Raw genomic sequence first — 27,312 nt, 5'->3', positions numbered from 1 at the left:
TTCTGTCTTTACCAGAAGTATAAAATTAGTTTTTCTTCTCTAATATGTTTCCGTAATGCTAGCTGCTTCATTTACAAGCTAATACCAGGAAATTAGCTTGTAAATGAAACACATTGGTAAGGGATTTGTGAAAACACATTGGTAAGAAAACACATTGGTAAGGGATTTGTCAGGATCTTGGTTTTTGTGAGACAGGGTCCAGATTGAATGCTACCTCAGAAGTTTCCCTTGTTACTTAAAACAAGCAAACGAAGAAACATTTTCCAGTAGTTACTTTCAGCTTTTCTGGATTTTCTTTTCTCTTTAACTATTTCATACCCTCTCATTTAGTGGGTAGCATACAATTGTCTACCAGCTTATTTATATAAAGGCTTTATTGAATTTTTATTTCTTCACTGATTGAATCATTCATGCATTCAGTGTCTCACTCACTCCTTGACTCATTATATGTTCAGTACAAGTATATCACATGCCTGCTATGCCGCAGGGTCTGAGTGAGACACCATGTAGGATGAAAAATTGTGTCACATAATCCTTGCTTTTAAGGAGTTTATAATCTTTTTCGTATCTTTTGGAAATAAATTACATGACATGTTTCCATGATAACTAGACATACTTCATAATTTTGGTACATAATATTGACACAATACTTACTACTCTCCCCTTTTGTAACATTAACTTTCAAGAGCATCTTTTGGCAAGGCTATGTTTACAAAAATAATACAGGCATTATGCATTCTATGAAGGGACGCTATTTTATCAGATGTCATAGCCAAAAGAAATTTACTATTCACTTCTGTTTTGGCTCTGTTGAGTTCTTAGGAATTGAAGCTAAAAATTTATTGCTGTGTACCTCAAAGGAGCTTCTAATTGTTACACTCTTCAAGTCTCCAGGAAATGATTCCCCTAAAACAAATCAGCATATGCAATGTGCCTATACGCATAGTAGATCTTCAATAACACACACCATGGATGATGTTATCAGCAATCTGCCTTGTTCTAGACCTATATTTCTTAACAAGTACGAATGCCTTTGGTTAAATAAAAAAGATGGTATGGTGGACTGAGAGTAGGTATATACATTGCACTTTTTTCTTAATCTTGAAATTGGGGATTTTATTGTAAACCAGATAGTCAATCTCACCATGTGCCATTTTATGTACAGTGTCTCCTATATTTCTACTCTAGAGGCTATCCAGAGGTCCTTAAAACTGGACATACTGTTTTAAAAATGCCTTTCTTTTTAACAATATGTTATCTTTATCACCAAAAGATGTTACGTAAGAATAGCATCAAACAGGTCAGGGATGGTCTTAGGGACAAAAATAAAGTATGCACTGAAAATATTTTTTATTTATTTATTTATTTATTTTTGAGATAGGGTCTTGCTCTGTCACCCAGGCTGGAGTGCAGTGGTGGGATCATGATTCACTGCAGCCTTGACCCCTCAAGGTCCAAGTGATCCTCCCACCTCAGCCTCCTGAGTAGCTGGGACCACAAGCATGCGCCACCACACCTGGCTATTATAAAAATTTTTTTGTAGCAATGGGCCTCACTCTGTTGCCCAGGCTACTCTCAAACTCCTAGGCTCAAGTGATCTCCTGCCTTGGACTTCCGAAGTGCTGGGGTTATAGGCATGAACCGCTATGCCTGGCCGAAAACCATTCTTAAATCCTTGTAATATATAGCCATAGAAGGAGGAACCTCACAGTTACTGAATCACAAATTTCTCCCTTGCTTCCTGGGCCAATTCCTCCCCAAAACATTACTCAAAATGAAGTGCCCTGCCATTGTCTTTTCTGTTAAATTCTCCATAGCTCTTAGCATAATGTCTTGAGGACAGAAGGAGCTCTTTGGGTGTTTCTTAATTGATTGATGGATGAATCCAAGCTGCAAGAAACATCACTGGATTTCTCTGTCTCTATGGAGCATATCCTCCTTGTCACAGTTTGAGGTTTGCCTTTATTAGTTTTATCACAGGCAGGAGGGAGGATAAGCCCAAAGTAGAGACGGACTTAAATTGACAGGCTTCTGTACAGGATCAAAGGTAAAAGCTGTACACTAAGTACAAAAGAGTTCAGTGTCAGAAGGTAGTCATGGATTTGGCTAGCCAGAATCTGGAATGCCAGAAATAGAATCCCAGCCTAAAACTTAGAGAATGTTGAAAGGGACATAAGCTTGTTAAAAACAGAATGGGAGATTTGGTTGAAATTAGACGGTAAATAAAATGAGAAACCAGCACAACCTTCAGTATTTTCTCCTTTACAGACTGGTAGCTTGAGATTGAGTAAGCCTGGCCATGAAGTGGGGACTGCTGAGGTCAAGGTTTCAGAGACAGGATAAGAAAGGCCTCTTGCTTTTGATTTCATACGGTCTACAATCACTCTGTATTTGAATACAATGAATACTTGAAATTCTTTAGAGCAATGATCCCCAAAGTGCTGGTTCTGTTAATAAAAAAAATATGTGTTTGGAAAAGACTGAATTACACAAAAATGACAAATTTCTGAAGACTCCTGGGAACTAATGTGAGCTGCGTATCTCTCATAAGGGGTGTGTGTAAGCAGGATTTCCCGGATGTATCAACCTCTAAACATTTTCTTAAAGTACTTTGCAGAGCAGGTATTGCATGAACCATGTTTCAGGAAATGATGCTCTGGATATTATTTATGTTTATGCCGGAATTGTGATAGGATATACTGTTCCCCCTGGTCGTTGGAGCTCAGCTTATGCAATTTTACAGCTGAATGAATTGGTCTTTTTGTTTGCATTTGAATGGGAAACAGCTGACTTGACGTAGCTCTACATGAGTGTATATTTTCATTTTTAATATATGGGTATATAATTAACACTTTTTTTGTCTTTATGTAGGCAGTGTTTATTAAGATGACACAAAGCATTGAGGAAAAATTTGAAGCCCTTTCACTTTATAGCCAAGTTTAAAAGAGAGAATGATCAAACCTAAACTTTTGGGAAATTCAGCTCTCTTATTTAGTTTTGCCCTAGCCAGTGAGTGACCTTGAATAACTCACCAGACTAATGCACTCACTGAATTTAACTTGCCTTTGTTCCAATAACTAAATTTGGATGCCTGTTTCGTTTTAAGCACAAGTAATTATATTATGTATTTTTTAACCCACCAATTAGTTTTGCATAAGGCTAATGGATCTGATTATAACCTAAGAATGAGATTTTGGCTATTTTTCTACTTAAATATTTCATGGACACAGACATAACTGGCAATACTGATGGAAAAGAAGTAGAAGACAAGAAGAGTGGACTAAATCAGCATGATTTACAAATTCTTTGGGAGATATAATGCATTACACTGGTACAGAAGTCTCTCTATAAGCCAATGGATGATGTCATCTTACAATGTTATTGTAAGCAGTACACACGTGTCTCCTAAGGTTTGTATACGTGTGCCTATACCAGTGCCTTAACTGATCAGATACTCAATAAGTATTTGGGGATTATCTTTGTTATCTAAAGACTTTCCATTACTTTTATTTTTAGGTTGTATCCTGAATTGTTTTTTAATTAAAAGTAATTCATGTATTAACTTGAGACTTTATGTCAACTTAGTTGATATGTTTTAGATCTACAGATATTTTTATCTATCCATACTTATATTGCTAACAACATTTCTTATTTCCCAGTGCTTTTCTCTTCTACTTTTAAAAAATTGTGGTAAAATGTATATAGCCATGTTAAAGTGTACAGTTCAATGGTATCGTGCACATTCATCGTATCGTGCAGCCATCACCACCATTTGTCTTCAAAGCTTGTTTCATCTTATAAAACTGAAAATCTATGCCATTAAATAAGAACTCCCCATTTCATTCTTTCCTTGTCCCCTGGAAACCACAATTTTACTGTCTGTCTCTATGATTTTGACTACTCTAAGTACCTCATATTAGTGGAATCATATAGTATTTATCTTTTTGTGAACATCTTATTTAATTTAGCATAATGTCCTCAAGGTTCATCCATGTTATAGCCTATATCAGATTTTCCTTCCTTTTTAAGGCAGAATAATATTCTGTCATATGTATATAACAGATTTTACTTATCTGTTTTGCCATTCATCTGTTGATGGATACTCGGGTTGCTTTCATTTTTTAGTTATTGTGAATAATGCTGCTTATGAACATGGGGGTACAAATATCTAAGACCCTGTTTTCAATCCATTTGGGTATATACCCAAAGGGGAATTGCTAGCCCATACGGTAATTGTATTTTTAATTGTTTGAGGAACTGCCATACTGTTTTCTACAGAAGCTGTACCATTTTACATTCCCACCAACTATGCACAAAGGTTCCAGTTTCTCCACATTCTTACCAACACTTATTATTTTCTGTTTGTATGTTTTTGATAGTACTCATACCAATCAGTATGAGGCAATACCTTGTAGTTTTGATTTTCATTCTTTCCTAATGATAAGTGATGTTGAGCATCTTTTTATGTGCTTATTGGGCATTTGTACATCGTATTTGAAGAAATGTTTATTTGCTCATTTTTGAATTGGGTCTTTTGTTGTTATTGAGTTTTGGGAGTTTTTGATACATTCTTGATACTCATCTCTTATCAGATATATGCAAATTTTCTTTCCTGTTCTATGAGTTGTCTTTTTACTTTGTTGATACGGTCTTTTGATACACAAAATTTTAAAACTTTCATGAAGTCTGATTTGTCTATTTATCCTTTTTCCTTTTTTGAGATGGAATCTCTTTCTGTCATCTAGGCTGGAGTGCAGTGATGCAGTCTCAGCTTACTGCAAGCTCTGCCTCCTGGGTTCAAGCGATTCTCCTGCCTCAGCCTCTCGAGTGGCTGGGATTACAGGTACCCACCACCATGCCTGGCTAATTTTTGTATTTTTAGTAGAGATGGGGTTTCACCATGTTGGCCAGGCTGGACTCCAACTCTTGACCTCAAGTGATCTGCCGCCTCAGTCTCACAAAGTGTATTTTTTCTTCATTACTTCTTTTTGTTTTGTTTTAAGACAGAGTCTTGCTGTCACCCAGGCTGGAGTGCTGTGGTGTGATCTTGGCTCACTGCAACTTCCACCTCCTGGGTTCAACTGACTCTCATGCCTCAACATCTCAGGTAACTGGGATTACAGGCATGTGCCACTGCACCCAGCTAATTTTTTGTATTTTTAGTAGAGATGGAGTTTGATTGTGTTTGCTAGGCTGGTCTCAAACTCCTGTTTTCAAATGATCTGTCTGCCTCACCTCCCAAAGTGCTGGGATTACCTTGATTACTTTTTGAATAATAAAAACCAGTATTATTTAGTTCAAGTGACTGCTTCACAGTCTGAATCCAAGATGCTATTTTTAAAAGTTCTGTCCTCATACAGAGAAATACTCTAAATTTTGTAGTAACCTTGCCTGAACACAGAGATCCTGTTATAAGCCTTGTTATATATTTAAATATATATAAATATTGTCATATTTTAACAAGGTTAAACATAAACCTTGTTATGTGATCCCTGTGAAGCGATAAGAAGATACCTTTTTGAAAAAAGTATATAGATTGAGAAACTCAGTTTAAAAGTACAGAGACTTCTTTGGGTTCAAGATCAGTTTTTCTCCACATATTTCTCTGTAAAATTCAGTTGAGAAGTAAATAAACAAGGAAGCTGCCAGTTCTTTCTTTCCTGGACTTGAAGTTTCTGGAGGGTGGAGGGACAAAAAATGTTGACTCGCTTGTTAGCCAGAGCTCAACCAGTGAGTGCCAAACAAAGTGAGATGCTCAATAGATACCTTTTATTCTGCTTAACTGTAGTGTATACAAAACTGTCAGGCCAATATACTCTTCTGCCTCCTTATAAATCTAAGTTTTTCCTTTAAATTTTTATGTTATTTTGCACATTGACACAGAGAAAAATCATATTCTTCAAGCTATTTTTTTAATTTAAAAAAGTTAAATGAATAAATAAAATTCTTACCTTATAGACTCTAGTTTAATTGAATGCAATCCCAAATGCTCTTATTTAAAACCGGTCAGCTGAATGTTAATGAAATATTCTGGATTATTTTCAGGCATATGAAATATCATTTCTTGTTAAGGAAACTCAGTCAAAAGACCTTGAATATCCAAATCAGCGTCTGAATCATACGGAACTATTAACAATGATAAGATTAGGCCAAAGAGCACAATGAATAGAGTTATGACTGGCAGAATTTGTCTGAGATTCATTTGCGTTTGGCTGCAAATGACTAAGTAAGACCAACAGTAGCAATGTCATGTGATGATTTTGAAGCATTAGCTGGAAAATTATAAATAGATGATTTCTAGAGCCTATTGAAAAGGACCAGTTGTTTCTGAGTGTCATGTCAATTATGAGAAACTATTGCTAACAAAGAGAAAGAATGAAAAATAAAAAAGCATAGGGGACAATTACCTTCCAAACATCTGAATCACTCTCGGATGGCAGCCAGCTGCTCAAGTGCTGGGATGTTGAAGTTTTATCCAAGAGGGCAAAGGAGGGCAAAAAGTGAAAGGCTCAGAAATCATGACCCTGCTTAGCAACTGCTGCTTCCTTCCTTCCACATCACAGCTATACTTTGGTTAGTGGTAAGTAATAAAAGCAAATGGCTGATGGGTCTTTGCTTTAACTTAGGCCTTAGTACTCTCATGGCAGAGGGGAGAGAATATGGGTTGACCTATTAAAATGTTCAGCATTCTGTTCCTTATTTTCCCATGACTTAGAGACACCCCTGAATTTAAAAAAAATCTTGTTTCTGTCTTTGCTGAATGGAAGAGTTGGCAAAGTATCTGGTAATATTTAATCTATAACTAATTTTCTAGGGTTGATGAAGGATCTACTAGATTCTTTTTAGAGGCATTTAAGTCATTAGCTCTTACTCAGCAGTTCTTATTGTTGCTATTTATTTCATTGAGCAAGATAATAAATTATTATTTAAAAAGAAAAATTGAGTGAAGGTGAATTTGTATTGAGCTGGTTTGCTTGCCATGCTTTTATTATCTACCAGCTTAAACAGAACAAAAATATTCATAAGCTTGTACTGTCTAGTTTCCACTAGAAAATATGCATTTTATGTAACTTAAATTATTTATCCATGATATGTAACTTAAATTACTTGTTCTAGGGATTATTTTTGAAAACACCAATTCATCTTGAAACAATTCATACTTTATCAAACACTCACCTTCAATTTAGATGGCTAATTAGGCTGAAATGCTTGACTGTAATGAACTTGATGCATTTTAAGCAAAACCGTTATATAATATTTGAAATAATAGGTTCTACCTTGCTGAAATTGTTTTTTTGAAAAGTCAACATAGTAGAAGACCTTTATTATTCTCTCTGTAATAAAGAATATTCAGAGGGAGGATCTCTGATCACATCAAATCTCTGGATATTGAGAGCCCTTGCTATCTCTTGTTAGTATTTTAAAATCTGACGTCAGAGTCTTGTAAGGGAAACTCTTTTTTACATGTCTGGGAGTCTATAGTGAGTAGGAAATAATAGTGAATAGGAATAATGCTTTTGAAAATCATGCTCTTTATGAAAGTTCATCACCCGTAAAATGCCTTCTGTTTATGAAAGAACAGCAGTGTGAGTAGTTATTTGATGTGTTCTCATGTTGCAGCATGAACAGCAAAAACAAATGTAATATTAGTTGACAGATTTGGCTTAATGTATTATTTGATATCTCAGCCTGATTCAGTTGTCTTAAAAAATAAAAGTTATTCACTCCACAATATATCTACTTATGGGGCAGATAGTGAAATAACCTTACTTTCAACTTGATCACTTAATCACCTGTGGTTGTCATCCTGAGATCAGGTTTATTTCATAGGAAGCAGTTCTTTCTTAAAGAGATTGAATGAAGCAAATGCAACCTCATTATTCATTTGAGTCACAGTGAGCATTTTGTATTTAAAAAAATATAATGTTTTAGGAGTGGATAGGCACAATTTTGAACTTTAAGCATTTTAAAGTTAATATCAACCAAGTTGTACCCCACCCAGTCTTACGACATTCTCTACAAAAAACAAAAGAAAAAAAACAAAAAATCATTATTTTCATAGTAAAATAGATTTTGGAACTAATGCGCTCTATCTCCCTATCCCCTGTTTGGAAATGCTCAATGTACCCGAGAGTGTTAAAACCCTGTCCTGTAGTAAAGAAGTTCTTTCATTTTTTAATCTAGGTATGTTTTAAACTTTATGTTTGCATACAAATAGTTAAGTCAAATAGTTCTGAGGTTTCTTAACATATACAACAGTCTCCAACCTCTCTTCTTTTCCATTTCCCATTCTCCAGAGGCAACCACTTTTCATCTTTTAGCTGATTCTCTTGGTAACTACCTCTATCTTGAAATGATAGGATGGTATGGCTACTCCCTGAGTATTTTTTTTTCCTTAGCTTTATCTATTTACCTCTCACTGTAAAAGGTGAGAATTTATTTAGCTAATTCTCCCACCCTGTCTCTCTCTTTCTCTCACATTCTCATAGGCGTGCACGTGCACATGCACACAATTCCCATCTCTCCTTTCTTCCTATAAAATTATGCCATGATTTTGGGTTATTGCAGCATTGAGTGTTTAAATTATTAAGACTATTCAAGTGCAGTTTGTAGCTATACCACAAAGAGGAATATGATTTTTGTTCTATTTTTCAACAATTTTTGTTTCTTTCTGGAATTTACAATTATTATTGTTTGCTTAGTTTTCTATGTGTTTATCTCCAATTCAACCCCTAATTCTCTACAAGTTGGGTAAATCTCTTCTGGGTATATTCATTTACATCAGATTTTCTCTCAACATCATCTGTTTGAAGCAGTCTTGACAGGAGCCTTCTGACCTGTTGTAGTCTGGACTGGAAGCCCTTCTTTGCCGGGTATACAGCCGCCATTTGGGGATTTCCCTTCCTTTTCGCTCTGGGGAGGTGGGCCTCCTATTGCTTCATCCTGTGACTACTTCTTTCTTGCTTTACTCCTTTGTTTTAGCAGAGCATAGCCTCTGGTATCTTTTAAGAAATGTGTGTAGAAGATGGATTGTGTGTGTGTGTGTATGTGTCTGAAAATACCTTTATTCTACCCTATCACTGCTTATTAGTCTATATTATTCTTGCTATAAAATTCTAGATTAGAATTATTTTTCCTTCTTATGTAAAACAAATTGTCTTCTGGCTTTTAATGTTGCTGTTGAGAAATCCAAACCAGTCTGATTTATCATGCTTTGTATATACTTCTACTTCCACCCTAAAACTTACTTCCCTGCATATTCTGAGATTTCAAATAATGTTCCTTTGGTGTTTGTCTATTTTTAGTGCACTATGCTGGTCTTTTAAATTTGTAAACTCAGGTCCTTCATTTTCTTGAAAGATTTCATTGATAATTCCTCCTTTCTCTTTCCACTTGCCTTCAGGAACTCCTTTCCTCTAGGTGTTGGACCTCCTGCAATGGTCACTAATTATCTTACCTTCTCTCTCCTAATTTATATCTATTTACCTTTTTACTTTACATTCTGCGAGATTTCCTCAACTTTATTTTTAGCTATTATATTGTGGTTTTCATTTTTGCTATTATACATACTTTTATTTTCCCAGAGTTCTTTTTTGGTTCTACACATATTTCTTTTGAAGTATAGCCTCTTTTTCTTATTTTATGTATATAATATCTTATCTCTGATAATCTTTCTTTTTTACCCAAATCATATTTTCCATGGATAATGTGTTTCCTCCAGGTTGAGATTTTTGTTGCTTGCTGTGAGTCTGTTACACAAACTGGAGCTTTCCCTAAATCTCTGCTAATCCTTGACTGCCTACTCATATTTAGGAGTAAAAGACTAGAAAGCTGATTGGATGCTCTGAATGTGTAGGTAGGCCTGTTGACCGAACGTCACTGTAGGGTAATCTGGATGTGCCAATTTCAGTATCTTGTCTTCTTGGACTGATCAGATCTCCTAGAGAGGGAATCTCTAGTCTCTTGACTGGAGGGTAAAGAAATTGCTCCCAGTGTATGAGGAGCTGAGTCAGGGAAGAGGACTGGAGATCTCAACATTCAGAATGTCTACATTAGTTGAATCCTCTTATTTTCAGAGTACTCCTCAATTGCGCCTGGTGTCTGCCAGTCCAGAGACCCTGTGATTCATTCTTTCTAGGTAATATACGTCCAGTCTTCTGTCTGAACTAGGGGTGGAAGCAACTAATCAGCAACACAGAGTAAGGAGAGACCTATGGTTCTCACTGATTTTTAAACATTTTTAAAAATCAAGATTAATCTTAACATATGATTGTCTCTTTACCTGGAGTTAGGCCAAGCTTGAGGTTAAGGGCACAGACCACCAAGACTGACAGTTCTGCCCAACTTCTTGATGCCAGTTGCAAATTTGGGGGTCTCCAGGACTATCTTCATTTCAGACCAATTGGCTATACATTTGAGAGTTCACACAGACTCTGTCAGTTTTGATAATACACTAGAACAACTCATAGAACTCAGGAAAGTGCTATTACTTATTATGATTTTATTGTAGCAATAGGATACAAATAAGAGCCAGCCACAGGAACACGCACATAGGGAAGAATCTGAGGCTAGCACAAATCTTCCAGGTCCTCAGGGATATATTACCCTTCTGTTGTTGATGTGTGACAATGCACATGGAATACCGCCAATTTGGGAAGCTTGTCTAAGCTTCAATGTCCATAGTTTTTATTGGGGCTGCATTACATAGGTGTGATTGATTGAATCACCACCCACATCATTGCCCAAAGCCTCAACCCTTTGACCACATGGTTGGTTCTTCTGTCTGGCCAGCCCTCATTCTGAGTCACCTTATTAGCACACACTTACCAGGTGTAGTCTAAGGGGCCCATCATAATTAACTCAGATATTCCTAACATTTGGGAAATTCCAAGGGTTTAGAGGTTACTTCCTGGGAGCTGGGGCAAAGGCCCATCTTTTCTTTAGATAAAGGTAATTCTTCCCTACACAACACTCCACCTTTACTTCCAGAGGTACCTGGTTCCATCAATTTCAAAATACTTGAAGGATTCTGAAGTAAAAATCAGAATTGTTCTCTGTTCTTTGTTGGTTGGTTGTTCTCTGTACTGCTGACTTAATATTTAGTTTTTATGAGTTGGTTAAGTCATTTATCATTTATTCATCTAATTTCTGGCTTCCAAAATCCCATTTTTCTTCCCGTTCTTAAGTGGTTATACTTAACAAAAAAACTTTTTCAGTAGTGTTGGTAGGGTTTCTGGAAGGAGAAAAATTAAGTCTGTGTATTCAGTTGGCCGTCTTTACTCAGAAATTGCCCAGGCCTCTCCCAATTAATTTTTTGTTTGTTTGTTTGTTTGGTTTTTGAGATAGGGTCTCACTTTGTCACCTAGGCTGGAATACAGTGGTGAGACCACAGTTCACTGCAGGCTTGACCTCTTGGGATCAGGTGATCGTTCTACTTCAGCCTCCCTGGTATCTGGGACTACAGGTGCATGCCACCACGCCTGGCTAAGTTTTTTTTTTTGGTGGAGATGGGGTTTTATTATGTTTTCCAGGCTGGTCTTGAACTCCTGGGCTTAATCAATCTCCCACCTTCATCTCCCAAAGTGCTGGGATTACAGGCATGAGCCACCATTCCCAGCCCCAACTTATTTTTATTAACAACCTTTTTGTAGAATACTTATTAACACCTGGTAAATGCTAAATTAGCAAATACTTCTATATTGCTGAATTAATACAGATAACTAATTCAGACTTCAGGATCTTTCAAGATGACCCTTCCCTCAGGGCTCATTTCTCTCCTACTTTACATATTGAGGTCACAGCATATAAATAGCTTCTTATCGCTTGTTGACTGTAGAGAATGTGGGGCTAAAGAGGGATCTTTTATCTTCAATCTTGCCTATTTTTACAATGTTTTTTAGATATATGTTTATATATACAATGTTTATATATATATAACTCTTTAATGAATTTTAAAATAATTTTAGAACAAGAAAAAAGTAGAAACATTGCATGAAATGATCCTTAAAATTTTTCCACTTCAAATCTATAATACTAAGATTGTGAGTAGGGTTAATGGAGAACTAAAAATGGAGAATTCTTTTTATATTTAATGGAGTAGGTAGGACACAGTGTAGAACTCTTTTAATCATTTTGATCCAAAAGTCAAACTTGTATTCTTTCTCTATATATATCTTTTCTTTCTGGGCTAGAAAGAAGTTTTTAAGGTTACACTTTGTGTTAATAAAGTCTTTGCTTGAAAAAGTGGATGTTGATCCTCTCATGATGCTGATTTCTTATTTCATTTTCTAAATAAGAGTGCATGTATTGACTTTCCTGTACCATTCTAGGATACAACTATAATTGAATTATTCTTTTTTGACAATCTTTTTAGAATCCTTGCTCCCTGCAAGATTTATTCCAAATTCCATAACATGGCATTCTCATCCCTCTTACAATATGGCAGCAACTTACCTTGTAGCTTAATCTGTTTCTTGGCCCCATCAAGCTTCCTGTTGCCTTCAACACTCAATTATTTGCTGATTCTCCCAGCTTCTTGGTGTTGAGGTATCTTTATCCATGCAGTTTCCCCAGCCTAGAATTCCTTCACCTCCCTTCCATCTCTGCTTGTTTAAATGATATCCTTTTTCTCTTTTTAAAAAAATTTTGTTTTGTCTATTTTTAACTTTTGTTTTAAGTTCAGGGGTACAAGTTCAGGTCTGTTATTTAGGAAAATTTGTGTATTTGGGGTTTGTTGTACAGATTATTTCATCACCCATGTATTAAGCCTAGTATCCATTAGTTATTTTTCCTGATCCTCTCCCTCCCCCTACCTTCCACCCTCTGAAAGGCCCTTGTGTGTATTGTTCGCCTCTGTGTGTCCCTGTGTCCTCATAATTTAGCTCCCACTTATAAGTGAGAACATGCAGTATTTGGTTTTCTGTGCTTGTGTTAGTTTGTTAAGGATAATGGCCTCCAGCTCTATCCATGTCCCTGCAAAGGACATGATCTCATTCTTTTCTATGGCTGCATAGTATTCCATGGTGTATATGTACCACATTTTCTTTATCCAGTCTACCATTGATGGGCATTTAGGTTGATTCCATGTATTTGGTATTGTGAATAGTGCTGCCATGAACATATGCATGTATGTGTCTTTATAATAGAATGAATTATATTCTTTTGGGTATAGGATTGCTGGATCAAATAGTATTTCTGTCATTAGGTCTTTGAGGAATCACCACACTGACTTCCGCAATGGCTGAACTAATTTACACTCCCACCAACAGTGTATAAGCGTTCCTTTTTCTCCACAACCTTGCCAGCATCTGTTATTTTTTTGACATTTTAATAATAGCCATTCTGACTGGTGTCAGTGGCATCTCATTTTGTTTTTGATTTGCATTTCTCTAATGATCAGTGATGTTGAGCTTTTTTTCATGTGATTGTTGGCCACATGTATACCTTCTTTTGAAAAGTGTCTGTTCATTGACTGGCTGTGGTGGCTTATGCCTATAATTCCAGGACTTTGGGAAGTCAAGGTGGGCCAATGGCTAGGAGTTTGAGACCAGCCTGGGCAACATGGTGACACCTTGTCTCTACAAAAAAACACAAAAGTTCGACAGGCGTGGTGTTGTGTTCCTGTGGTCATAGCTACTTGGGAGGCTGAGGTGGGAGGATCACATGAACCCAGGAGGAAGAGGTACAGTGAGCTGAGATTGTGCCACTGCATCCCAGCCAGGGCAACAGAGGAAAGAGAGAAAGAGAAAGGCGGGAAGGCGGGAAGGCGGGAAGGCAGGAAGGCAGGAAGGAAGGAAGGAAGGAAGGAAGGAAGGAAGGAAGGAAGTTGTTCATGTCCTTTGCCCACTTTTTTATGGGGTTGTTTTTCTCTTGTAAGTTTGTTTAAGTTTCTCACAGATACTGGATATTAGACCTTTGTTAGATGCATAGTTTGCACAGATTTTCTCCCATTCAGTAGGCTGTCCATTTACTCTGTTAATAGTTTCTTTTGCTGTGCAGACGTTCTTCAGTTTAATTGGATCCCATTTGTCAATTTTTGCTTTTGTTGCAATTGCTTTTGGTGTCTTCATCATGAAATCTTTGCCCGTGCCTATGTCCGGAATAGTATTGCCTGGGTTGTCTCCAGGGTTTTTATAGTTTTAGGTTTTACATTTAAGTCTTTAATTCATCTTGAGTTAATTTTTGAATATGGTGTTAGGAAGGGTCCAGTTTCGATCTTCTGCATATGGCTGGCCAGTTATCCCAGCACCATTTATTCAGTAGGGAATTCCAGACCCACTTTTATAAGCCACCTGCAATGTTACCTTCTGTGGTAAAGGTTCGCACTTATCTTTCCTTTACTCAGGATAATTGACACTCCTGGGGCCTTACTGGGCTTTTGTTTGTTTGTTTTTGCCCTTCATATATTTGACCATAGCCTGCTGGTGCAGTAGGTATGAGTATGTGTTTGGGTCAGGGGGAGACGGGGAGAGGAGAGAGAGAGGTGAGAGAGAGAGATTGTTTCTATAAAGTTATAATTTCCTTGAGGGTAAATATGATGAGTCACATATACATAGAATGCCTTTTATATAGTTGATTTTCAGTAATGTCAGTTGATTTAAATACTGACCACTAAATGTCAGTTGATTTGAAATGAATCTTGTTTCATTTTCTTTACCTTAATAGCATTGACAAAGGCAACAATTGTACAAATTATGTATTAAAGTTTTACAAATCCAGTCTCTCACAATTTCTTGAACAATAGAAAGGTGACTGCCTAATATTTTAAGGTGATTTTTAGCAATTTGGGATGAGGGTGAGAAGTATGAATGCTCATTAGTGTTCACTGAGTCCAGGTCCACATACTGATGACCATGGGTGCCACTGCGGCTGCCTGCCTGAAGCAGCCAAATGAATCTCTGTGTGACAGGAAATGACTGCTGTAGTGGAGGAAAGAAAATGCAGAAGGCATGATGAATATCTGAGTCAATCTCGGTATCCCTGCCACAGAAAGATCTGAATAATTGGGGAGAGGGGTAGGAGGAAGGTTTGAGGGGAGAAGATGATTGATTAAGTGTGTTATGGTTGATAGCAGACTGTTCTCTGGGCAAGGGAGTTAGCGGGTATTTGAGGAAAGACCCAGGAGATGGTGCATGGTCTCTAAGTGATTAGCAGAATGTAATCACCCATCTGCCGAGGGGCACAGCTGTACAAAAGGACATATTCAAAAAGGGAAAGGAGAGAGAAACACCAATGATAACACCGAGATCTTTTAAATTATGGAAATCTGTTTGGGCTCCCCTATTGACATGCTGTTTCCCCCCTGGGGCACTTGTAGTCCTTCTCCTCACTGACATCCACTTGTAGGCTGGCCTGTTATTGCAAGAGGATTAGAAAGTGAGATTAATCTGGGGCTACTGCAGTGCTCTCACTAAACAGTGTTACTCTACGTGAGTGCTGGAGGGCACTGGGGTGGGCAGGGAAAGAGAGCAAAGGAGAAGAAGGCATCAGGAAGCAATTATGGACATTTCCTTAGGAGCATCTTACAGAAGTCACTTTAACTTTTCCCCTAAGTACAAATTTAACTTAATATTTGGCAGCAACTCTTTGCCTCTTCTATTTTAGAGCTTAAAGCCATTTAAAGTTTCCCAGCTCTTGACCCAACAAAAGGCATGGGAGGTAGGCAGGCAGCAAGATTTAAAACTAAGTGACGAATCAGATCCTCATTTATCTGGTTAGGCAGTGGCATTTAATTAACCAATGTATTAAATTTGCTTTTGTGTTTTCTTTGCAGAGCCCAATCTGGTATCCTGGAATCAGATACAGGGTACACCTCTGGAGTTTCTGTCTTTCTCCTTAATGCAGTCAAGTCATGAGAGCTAACCTTAGACAAAAATTGAAACAGGCCAGAGGATTTTTTTATTTATTTCTAAATTCAGTGTCTGTATGAATAGGTTCTGTGAAGACTGGTTATAAAAATGTAAGAGAAGAAATGAAGGGGGAGAAAAAGGAAAATTATGTGATGCTTAATATAATTTTTTCTACCTCTGTTCTGCAATAAGTGCTATGTAGCAAGCACATCTGTTAATTTGACTAGAATTATGCTTTAATCACTTGCTTATGTTTTAAGGAGTAAGCAGGGCGAGAAAGACTGAGAATAAGAATGTAGGCTTAGGGTTGATTTACATGATGAAAAGACTGCCTCTCAAACTGTACTCATGATAATGCTCTTACATGGAAAGAACAGTTTCTTGCTGAGACAGAGCAGGAATTTATTTGGCTGAAGTTGGCTTTGTCAGCTAGTCATGTTGGCACAGTACTATTAATTTATCCTGCTTTAAGATTGTTGGGGTTTTTGAGAGTATAGTCTTGATTCTTCTGAACCATGATTGTAAGTGCTCTGTCCACCCAAAGACTCTTTTCTATAGTGATCCTTGTTCTGGCAACTGTCTCCTTTTTCTCAGCCCACTCATCACTGCTTGTTTGCAAAAGGTCTGCCTATGACTGCACAATCCTGGAGCTTATACATTAGCTTCCAAATAGGGACTGCATAGCAGCCCTCTCTGCCCAAGAGATTTAGGCCACTAAGGGAGTATGAAGCTAGGACCCTACTGGCACCAGTGTCCTCCAGCATGGTGCAGCCCCGACACTGGCCTTCATATTGTTTGGCCACAAGAAGAGAAACAGCGGGGAGAGGAGGAGCCAGATGATTAATCCTGAAGGGCCATTAGAGACAGAACCATTTACAGTGAGTACAGTCGGCAAGATACCTGGCTTTTCTGTTATTTTATTTAAGAGAAAAAAATTGTAAAAGAAAGGAGAGAGAGGTGGGAAGTTTTGATGGCGATGTAGCTGAACTTTTTTGTCTCCTGATTTGGTCGAATGAACTTTTCTAATTTAACTGTGTTTGTTTATTCAAGTCGAATGCCTTCTGCTAGCGTCAGGCTCCAACCCAAAACTTGTGGACACGAGATCGCAGAAACGATTCTTGTTAATAAGCCATCCATGGCATGTTTCTATAGGATTATAGAGTAAGATGGGAAAACCCTTTTATAACTTTTTTTAAAAAAGCCTTAAAATAATTACTGCTTTCAGCTATTGCACTTTAATTATTGCCTCTTCTTTGGATTTGTGTAAAGGAAAGGATTTGATGGATGCTATTTTTAACAGCAGCTGGGATAAAGGTGGTATTATCACTAATGCTGGAAAGGTGGCCGCAGACAAGCATTTGATGTAGGGGGAGGGAGATGAGAGGTCACTGGGTTCCAAAAAGCTGGCTGATCACTCCCTTCACACCATCTTGGAGCCAGAGTTGCAACTTGGTGGGTGCCTGTGTGCACTTAGTCAAATTTTTTTATTTTCACTATCAGAACTTGTAGTCTAAGCTTTTTAAAAAACGTCTCTGTGACTAGAAAGAAATCTTATTGCAAGATGACTTGTAAAAAAGAATTCAAAACTTATGTTATTTACAAATATAGACTTATGCTCAATTTCCTGCTTTCTGTTTGCATTCAAATGGAGTAATTAGCTTGGTGAGAAAGAAACTTGAATAATCCTGATAAGGGCAAGAAAAATATTCACAAAGACTGTTACTGTAGGTTTCCACAATGGGAAGCATTTTAAAAAAATTATAATTCATCTTTAAAATCAGATGTGATTCTGTTAAAATCAGAAATAGAGTATGACCATCCATATATGCTACATTTAAATGTGAACTACTACTAACAACTGAAAAATGTGGTAATTTCTTTTCATGAAAATGGGCAATTAATCCATTTTATGCTACTACCCAGGCTTGCTGTGCTTAATGATACATATACCATTCTTTTCCTAGTGGCGAAGATATATGTGAGGGAAAGTAAATAGGAGTTGAAATGAAACTTGAGTAAAGCACACTTTGCTTTATTTCTGCAGGTTATAGAAATTCTCTTGTGTATAGTCTGATCAGTTAAATGTGGAAACATAGCATCTAGGTAAAAGTTTTATAGTTACAGGAAAATTTTGCTTTGGCAGCTTGAATGTAAGATTTCTTTGTACTTTACTCACATAGGATGCACATCCTCTCCTCACCAGCTATGCTTTTGTTTCATATTTTTATTTTATTCTGATTTGTCTTCTACGTATATAACCACATCTGTCTTGTCAGTCTTAAGTGGCAGACTTCTAGAGGGGAGAATCTCCCATGTTTGTTCCTCTGGGAAGAATTAGCAACAAAAAATGTGTAAATGATGACTTAACAAAATGCTTTTTTCATGATAGCAATTTATTCCTTTTCATTAAGTAGGACACATCTATCAATAATACTTGTATGCTTTGATAAAATGGAGACCATCACTTAGTAGCTACACAGCTCTCAGGATAGGCAGGAAACTTCCAAGAGCTTCCAAATCTCTGGATAAATAACCCTAGGCAATCACAGATTCTTAGGGCAAATGGGATCCTACTGGTCATCTAGTTCAATTTTGTCATTTTACAGATGAAGAAACTGAGGCCAAGAAATGTGTGGAGCATTTTGCCCCGAATCATATAAAACTGCAGTGTGCTTAGTGCACATAATGGTGTATATGGAAATGTTGCAAGTTGGGGCATAAATTGCACTGAGCTAATTCTTTAGTGTGTTTTTTAGTTTACAGTAGGATGTGTATTCCAAGGAAGGCCCTGCCTTGACTTAGGAGTTTCAGAGAAAACACAGTGACTAAGCACTGTTTTTCAGTTGTGCAGGGCTTTGGGGCAGGGTTTTGTGGGCGAGTGTGTATGTGTGAGTGTAGCTTAAACAGTTCATTGTATGCTGCCCTGGCTCAGCATTCAGTTTTCTAGTTTCAATGACTCTGGCTTCTTAGAAGAGGAAACCGTTGTGACACCAGTGTCTCCCTTTATAACCAGTTCTATGTTCTTGAACTAGAAACCTTATTAACCTTTATGTATCATATTCCTTCTCTAGGATTGTGATTCTAAACTTACCCCCAGAGGGCAGTGGCTCAATTAATAATCTTTTCTAAATATTAAAAATTTGGGGCCAGGCACGGTGGCTCAGGAGATCGAGCCCATCCTGGCTAACACGGTGAAACCCTGTCTCTACTAAAAATACAAAAAAGTAGCCGGGCGTGGTGGCGGGTGCCTGTAGTGCCAGCTACTCGGGAGGCTGAGGCAGGAGAATGGCGTGAACCCAGGAGGTGGAGCTCGCAGTGAGCCGAGAGCATGCCACTGCACTCCAGCCTGGCCGACACTCCAGCCTGGGTGACAGAGTGAGACTCTGTCTAAAAAAAAAAAAAACTGGAGAAATTGGAATCAGCCTGAGGCTGGAGTATGGTTTATGAAGAAGTGGTATGGTAGCTTACTCTTCCTGGAGTTTTATCCCTCTCAGTGAAATTTTGTTATTTTCTAATTTTTTTTTTTTTTGTAATAGCTGGGTCTAGTATTCTTATTACTTTTAAAACAGAATACAAGCATAGTTAAAAATGTGGGGTGTCTGCCTTATATTCATGGGAAAGAAAAACGTGTGGGGTATGGATTTCTGCCTTTTGCAATCAGGTGGAGGAGGCTATCTAATTGAAGCCTGAAGCCATTCTCTAAGGCAGGTATCAAAGTGGTAAACCTACTTTATGACATATATTTTGCTCTGTGCAAATAACTTTGTTTTAAAAATTTATCTGTAATTCTCTCTGGTTTTTTTTTTTTTTTTTTTTTTTTTTTGAGACATAGTTTCACTCTTGTTGCCCAGGCTACAGCACAATGGTGCCATCTTGGCTCAGCTCACCGCAACCTCCCCCTCCCGGGTTCAAGCGATTCTTCTGTCTCAGCCTCCTGAGTAGCTGGGATTACAGGCGCCCACCGCTACACCCGGCTAATTTTTGGTATTTTTGGTAGAGATGGGGCTTCACCATGTTGGCCAGGCAGGTCTTGAACTCCAGACCTCAGGTAATCTGCCCGCCTCCGCCTCCCAAAGTGTTAGGATTACAGGCGTGAGCCACCGCGCCTGGCCTTCTCCTCATCATTTAATTCAAAAGTTAGATGCTTAAGAAATTAGAGAAAGGGATTATGCTGCAGTACTGGAAAGATTCTGAAAAAATATGTCATAGCAGTGACTTAGTCTTAAGGCTTTTGTCAACTCAACAAGTCTTTTTTATTTCCACTCCTCATTCCTGTATGGAAAGATACATGTTTCCAGTCAAATTGGAAGCGTTTCTAAAGTTTCCCCTCTCTTTTGGTATGTAAAGATAATTTTGCTTCTGTTGTTGAATATTTGTTACTATACAAATATGAACTACTTTTTGACAATCACATTTAATTTCTGATCTTTTGGTGAGTCACCTTTCATCTTTGGGGGAATAACGGTATAAACTAACTTGAATATGTAGAACCAGACAAAAAATTATAAAAGAAAAAGAAATTCAGTGCCTTGAGTAGAAAAAGCTGCTCCTGAGACTAAAAATAGTGCTTATTTATTTTAAAATACAAGAGCCTAAAAGTTGTTGTTATACTAGACTGGTTCCAGAAGAGAGATAAATTTAATAGCTGGATAATTAAACTAATTAAATTTATCTTAAAACCCAACCTTACTTTATGATGAATTACACTTACATTATTTTAACTTACTTGGTTAATATTTTACTGTTTATGTATTTCAGACCAATTTATTACCCTTAAAATTCCAGAAACCTCTAAAAATTCCATATAACCAAATATTAATATAATTTAGATTGAGAGTTAATTAGATCTATTCAGTACAATCCATGATTTATATTTTCTAGGAAAGTAAAGATTTGGGATTGTCACAGGTTATTATTTAGCTAACAAGTCATAGAAAGGAGCAACATCTCCTGAATTCAACTCAGTGTTTTTTGTAATTAGAACATCTTCCCACTGTAGCTGTCCCATGTATTGAATATGTTGATTTTATAGTCAAAATGATGTTTGGATACTTTTAGTAGAAAAGCCCAAAATAATCGTGGCTTGAACAAGATAGAAGTTTGGCTTTTTTCTCACATAAAAGAAGTACAGGGCAGCACTCAGACCTGGTATGGTAGCTCCTCTGTTATCATATGGGACCCGTGTTTCTACCTCCATGCTCCACCATCCTCCACCCATCATAGTCAAAGGCCTTTCTGGGTCTGGGTTGCCAGCTGCTCTGGCCATCAAGTCCACGTTACAGGCTGGAAGAAGGGGAGGAAAGTAGAAGGGCATAAAGGGAGCCCCTCCTCATTGAGTCAGCTCCCTGTAAGCAGCTCTCCCAGAATTTCTTCACAACAATTCCACTCATTGGCCAGAACATGGCCACACCTAGCTGCAAAGGAGATGGGGAATGTAGTTTTAAATTCTGGGCAGGAATATGAACAGCTAAAAACTCGGATTTTGTTACTAAGAAATGAGGGAAAAGTAGATGGGGGTGGCGGGGGGTAGTAGGCAATATCACAATGGTTTTATGTTCATATTATTTCCTGGCTTTTGGGGCTACCATGTAGAAAATCAAAACACCTCTTTCTGTTTTTGTTATGAGCTATGGTTTCTTAATTTAGAAATCTGGCTTAATTTAGAAATCCTGTTTCTTCTGTGAAGTATCATTTCTTTATTTGGCAATCTTGACTGACTCTTGCTTTCTTCTTTCCTCTTGCCTTTCAGCTGTTTTGGAAAGAAGTGAGGTTTAGACTTCTCCATGTTAACCATGAGCGTGACACTTTCCCCCCTGAGGTCACAGGACCTGGATCCCATGGCTACTGATGCTTCACCCATGGCCATCAATGTGACCCCTACTGTGGAGCAAGGTGAGGGAGAAGAGGCAATGAAGGACATGGACTCTGACCAGCAGTATGAAAAGCCACCCCCACTACACACAGGGGCTGACTGGAAAATTGTCCTCCACTTACCTGAAATTGAGACCTGGCTCCGGATGACCTCAGAGAGGGTCCGAGACCTAACCTATTCAGTCCAGCAGGATTCGGACAGCAAACATGTGGATGTACATCTAGTTCAACTAAAGGTAAGGCAAGGTCTGTGATCCTCTCAGGATAGAAGTTTTCAAAAGGCTGTGGCACCTAGAGCCTGTGTTCTGTAATTTCCAATGAGGAATTGTCCAGGAAGAAAAACACAGTAACAGGTTTCAAACCATTATCTTTATAGGTAAACATGGAAATAATTAATTCTTTTCTGATTTTACTTTATGTGCTGATTATCTAGAATATAACTGGCCTTTGGTGATAGTGCAGAGAAATGGGGAAAGGGAGGGGCATTCTTGTGCAGTGTTATCCAAACAAGTTATAAAGAATAAAAGTATTTAAAATCTCTTACAAAGGGTTTAATAAAAGACTGTCATAGGTAAAATATCAAACTCAGCTGTGATTGTAAGTATGTGTATGTGACTATTATCTTCGGTTGAAGCTGATGCTGCCTTTGTGGCAAACACTGAATTCTGACATGGTGGGGAAGGGCAATGTTCTCCTTTTATAATGAGTTGTTTCATCCAGGCACAATGCATCATGTAGAACAAAGGTGATTTTATGACAACTCATCTGAAGTTCAGACATTGAAAAAAAGTCTGTAGCCTCTGAAGCCCTTTAAAAGCCTGACTGTTGGCAATAATGAAATGGAGGTGCTAGTTAAGAGTGCTACTAATAAAATTTTTGGCCTAGGGACTTCAAGATAAGGTGAACCTTGTCCTGCCATAGTCACTCCTCTCTCCCAGGTCCTTGAGGGAAATACACACTCAGGTCAGTGACCTGCAGAGCAAGACATGTTTATAGCCAGTCAGGGCACTGGCCACAAACCCCATGGTAAATTTCTAGTCAATTGGAAGTGATACTAAGGAAACTTCCTTTACCTAAACTGGTTCATCCTACATAATCTGAAATGAAAAGTCAAGCATTCTTGGATCTTAACACTTAAATGGTTTACAGGATGCAGCCATCAGCCTGAGGGGGAAAGATGGGCACTTAAAATGAAGCATAGAGCCTAGAGGAGAGAAGGTTCAGCCTTCTCAGGCTGGTTCAGCAGATCCTGAGCCCAGCTGCCCCATTAGGGGCAGCTTAACTAAGGGTCCTTTTCTCATTGGAACTGCCTATCACCTTCTTACCTTGGTCAAAAGGTATTTCACACCCACCTCCATCAGCTCCATCCCTTAGTATGGTCTGTCTCCTCTGCTGAGAAAGGAGCCCCAGGAGGGCATGAAGTCAACACAGTAATTACATAGTAATTACTCAATGAATAACTATTAAGGGGATAAATATAAATTGCCCTATGTTCATTTTATTCTAGGATGTCTATCATGACTTTTTGGGGTACTTGTTTCGTTAGGTTACTTAACCAATAGAGCCTTTCCACATTGAGTTCAAAGTCAAGGAGCTCTGGTTACTGCATGTGGCCTCAGAAAAGGTCTACACAAGTGTTTGGTTGTATCGCTTAATCTGCTTATTTAAGTTTCTCTTTTATTTGTGTAATATTTCTTTATTCCACCAAGTAAGCACTGTCATGCATTTTTTCAAAAACATTTTAAATAAATATCACTTTTTCTGATTTCCACGTTGATCCCTAAGAATAAAGGGGAACTTGGGCACAGAGTTTTATATGTGGAAACACAACAAAACAACCTTGTAGAAGCAGCTCTCAACTGAGGCCTTTGGCAAAGCAGATGGGCAGGCCCACACTGGGGATGACCAGCTGTGTTGGGGCATCTTAGCTTGGCTCCCACTACCTTAATAAGTTACCCAATTTGTTAATTTACAGTGAAAAATCACCACCTCAAGGCTGGGAATGCCCATGGCTTTAGAGATCATCTAGGCACAGATAAGTGCCTAATTTATATATTCATCTCAATGTTTTCCCAGGAGTCCCAGCTGCCTAACTTAATCTCTACTTGTGCCTTTAGTGGACATCTCAAGCCCATCAAAGAGCCCGATCTTACTAGTTTCCATAAACATCACTACTCTGCTAAGCCGAAGCATGACTCTCCACCCCACATACATGTCTATCAACAAGTCCTGGGACTCCATCTCCAAAATATGCCCTAAAGTTACTCTCTTCTCTCCAACACTACTGCTGACATCCTAGTCAAGCCACATCACTGCTTGCCTAGGGTACTTTTAGAACTTTCTAACTAATCTTGCTGCTTCTTTTACCTTTAGCCTTGCAGTTTATTCTCCGCCCAGTAGCCAATGGGATCTTTAAAATACGTAAACAAGCATGGTGACTCAAGACTATGATCCTAGCACTTTGGGAGGCGGAGATGGGCAGATTGCTTGAGTCCAGGAGTTTGAGACCAGACTGGGCAGCATGGGAAACCCCATGTCTACTAAAAATACAAAAATTGGTGGTCATGGTGGTGTGCACCTGTAATCCCAGATTCTCTGAAGGCTGAGGTGAGAGAATAACCTGAGCCTGGGAAGTTGAGGCTGCTCATGCTCCACTGCACTACAGCCTGGGTGACAAAGTGAGACTCTATCTCAAAAAAATAAAATAAAAATAAATATGCAAATGAGGTCATGTCACTTACTTACTTCCTACTGGACTTACAGTAAAACTAAAGCTTTTTCCTGTGGCTCTGCTCTTGGCTGTTTCTCTGATCCTGGCTCCTGTACTTTTCCCCGTGTTCATAAAGCTCCAGATTCACTGTAAGTTCCAAAGAAGCATTGGGTTTGTTCTTCTCTGACAGCTTTTCCTGTTCCCTCTGCAGAGAAGCTCTCTTTCCCCATTGTTACATGGCAGATTCTGGATCCTCACCAAGCTATCAGCCAGAGGCACAGTCATGTTTAACATCTGGGGGTGCAAACCTGGGAGAGGGTTGGGCAGGGATTGGCAGTGAGGAAGTAGGGCTTCAGCTGTGTTTGATGAAGGGCAAGCACAAAAAAAGAATCTACCCATTACCTAACTTGTCTACACACTTCATACTCCCTTTCGCATTGCTGGTTCTAAGTCTTTTCATCATGCTTTTCTCTACCATCGTGTCAATACATGACTTTTTAAAAAGCGTAGTTAGAAAATGCTTTTAGAAAATGCTTGGGGCTGGGTGCGGTGGCTCACGCCTGTAATCCCAGCACTTTGGGAGGCCGAGGCGGGCAGATCATGAGGTCAGGAGATCGAGACCAACCTGGCTAACATGGTGAAACCCCGTCTTTACTAATTAGCCGGGCATGTTGGCGGGCGCCTGTAGTCCCAGCTACTTGGGAGGCTGAGACAGGAGAGTGGTGTGAACCAGGGAGGCAGAGCTTGCAGTAAGCCAAGATTGCTCCACTGCAGTCCAGCCTGGGTGACAGAGCAGGACTCCTTCTCAAAGCAAAACAAAACGAAACAAATGCTTGGGGTAGGCTTTGTCTCTGCTCTTAAATTAAATGTCATTTTTTTTTTCAAATAAGCCACTCCTGATCCCTCTTCTTAAACCACCTACCACCCAGCTATTATCTAGTCCATCACCTAGCTTTATTATTATTATTAGCATTATTTGAGACAGGGTCTCTGTCACCCAGACTGGAGTGCAGTGGCACAATCTGGGCTCACGGCAACCTTTGACTCTCAGGCTCAAGAGATCCTCCTGCCTCAGCCTCCCAGGTAGCTGGGACTACAAGTGCATGCCACCATGCCCAGCTAATGTTTGTATTCTGTGTAGTAGAGATGGGATTTCACCATGTTACCCAAGCTCATCTTGAACTCTTGAGCTCAAGCGATCTTCCAGCCTCTGCCTCCCAAAGTGCTGGGATTACAGGCGTGGCCTTTATTATTATTATTTTTTAATGGTTCTTATCACTAGCTGCAGTTACTTATTTATTTGCTTGTTTGTGTTTTCCCTAAGGACCTGAATTGTTGAGTTTTCTATTGTATGTCTGTTGTCTAGGACAGAGCCAGGCACTTAGAGAGGATTCAGTTCACACCTGTGGTTGTATAGGTGAGTCCAAGCCTATGTGGTCAGTGCCTTCTTTCCCCATAGACAGGCTTACACAGCAAGTCACATAAGGAAGGCTGCTCAGTGAGGACTGAATTAGGACAAAGGCATTGGATGAATCAAGGCCCAATATGTTTGGTGCTCTCCCATTAGGAAGGGTCTGTGAGTAGTTCAGAAGTTTGGGGGATCTTGCCTGGGGAGTCTGCCCAGGAAAGTCTGTTCTTCTTCTGTAAATGGTTGTGCCTGGCCCCTCTCACATCCCCCTTTTTGTTGTACTCCTTCTTTGGTAATGATTTTGGTTAATAAGCATAGTCTCAGGTCTTCTAAACCCAGAGCCACTCTTTTACTTTAAAAGTGATTTTATCTTCTGGTCATTGCGTTGGTCCTAAAGTCTATTCCCCAGAGACCACTCATATCTCCCTTATTTCCAAGTTCTTAGGGGAAATTTTACCTCCAGAATGAACCACAGACAACTGTTATAAAGTTCCCATGGGGAAGTGATTGCTCTTGAGAGTGAATAAAAACAGAGATTAAAAATTGGAAACAGTGAAATATACTGAGTATTTTTTTCCATTAGTTTTAAACTGAAAATGCAACCTACATATTTTGCTTCTTAGCTTCCAGATTTTCTTCAGTAAGAAGTATGAGAAACCAGCTGAACCAAATTTAGAATCTCTCCCCCTTCTTTTGATTCAGAAGCTGTGCTGTACAGGAAAACCAGATCAAGAACTTTAAAAGGTTTTGATTTTAACTGAGACCACTGGTTTGGGTGAATGTATTTGGGTGCTAAAAAGGTAAAGTAGGTATCTCTGCTTCCTGATGAACAGTCGTCTCAGGGAGAATATTATTTGTTTTCCTGGAAACATGATAGCAGGAAAGAGGCAAGGTGTAGACTAACTAGCATAGGCTGGATAACAGACAGAAGTCTTGAAGTGACTTTCTGGAATCAGCTCCCCGAAAACCCCCATTAGATAGATTCTGTCCTAAGCTACCTCCACATGAGATTTGGGTCTGTATCTTTGATTTTGACGTGACTCTCAAAGTTAGAGTAGTCAACAGAGACTCTGTTTACAAGATGTTCTGACTGGACTGTACCCAGACTGTGATGCCTCTGACATCTGAAGTTAATGCACATACCCAGTGATCACATGGGGTCTGGAGGGCCTACTGGGAAAAAGGATTGAATCCTTTCCACAGCTGGGATTTAGGACATCAGATAGACCTGATGGACTGAAGATGATGGAAGTCCAAGGATGATGGGGCTCCTGGGAGAGGATTCTCTGTTACCATGGGACAAGAAGTCTGTCCCAGTGTGGGGGGAGGAAAGGAGATGGTGAATTGTGGTACAGTATGTTCCCAGCCCTGGAACCTGGGCTGGCACCAGGGCAGTGTGGATAACTAATGAGGGGAAAGGGCTATGGTTGTGACTTGGAGGACCTCCCCAGTGGCTGAAGCCAACTTTCCCCTTG

The 27,312-nt window shown here is 38.8% G+C and overlaps 1 protein-coding gene across 1 annotated transcript in view; it reads left to right on the top strand.

The window, feature by feature from the left end:
- AKAP6 (A kinase (PRKA) anchor protein 6) overlaps positions 1–27,312 on the top strand; it is a 520,177-nt gene that overhangs the window by 81,533 nt on the left and 411,332 nt on the right. Inside the window, exon 3 of the mRNA XM_011999517.1 lies at positions 21,598–21,955. Within this exon, the coding sequence (XP_011854907.1) occupies positions 21,632–21,955 (324 nt within the window). The 5' untranslated portion in view covers positions 21,598–21,631. The remainder of the gene's footprint in view (positions 1–21,597; positions 21,956–27,312) is intronic.

Source organism: Mandrillus leucophaeus, unplaced genomic scaffold, assembly GCF_000951045.1.
Source record: "Mandrillus leucophaeus isolate KB7577 unplaced genomic scaffold, Mleu.le_1.0 Scaffold596, whole genome shotgun sequence".
NCBI lineage: Eukaryota > Metazoa > Chordata > Mammalia > Primates > Cercopithecidae > Mandrillus > Mandrillus leucophaeus.
This window is presented reverse-complemented; position numbering and strand designations above follow the sequence as displayed.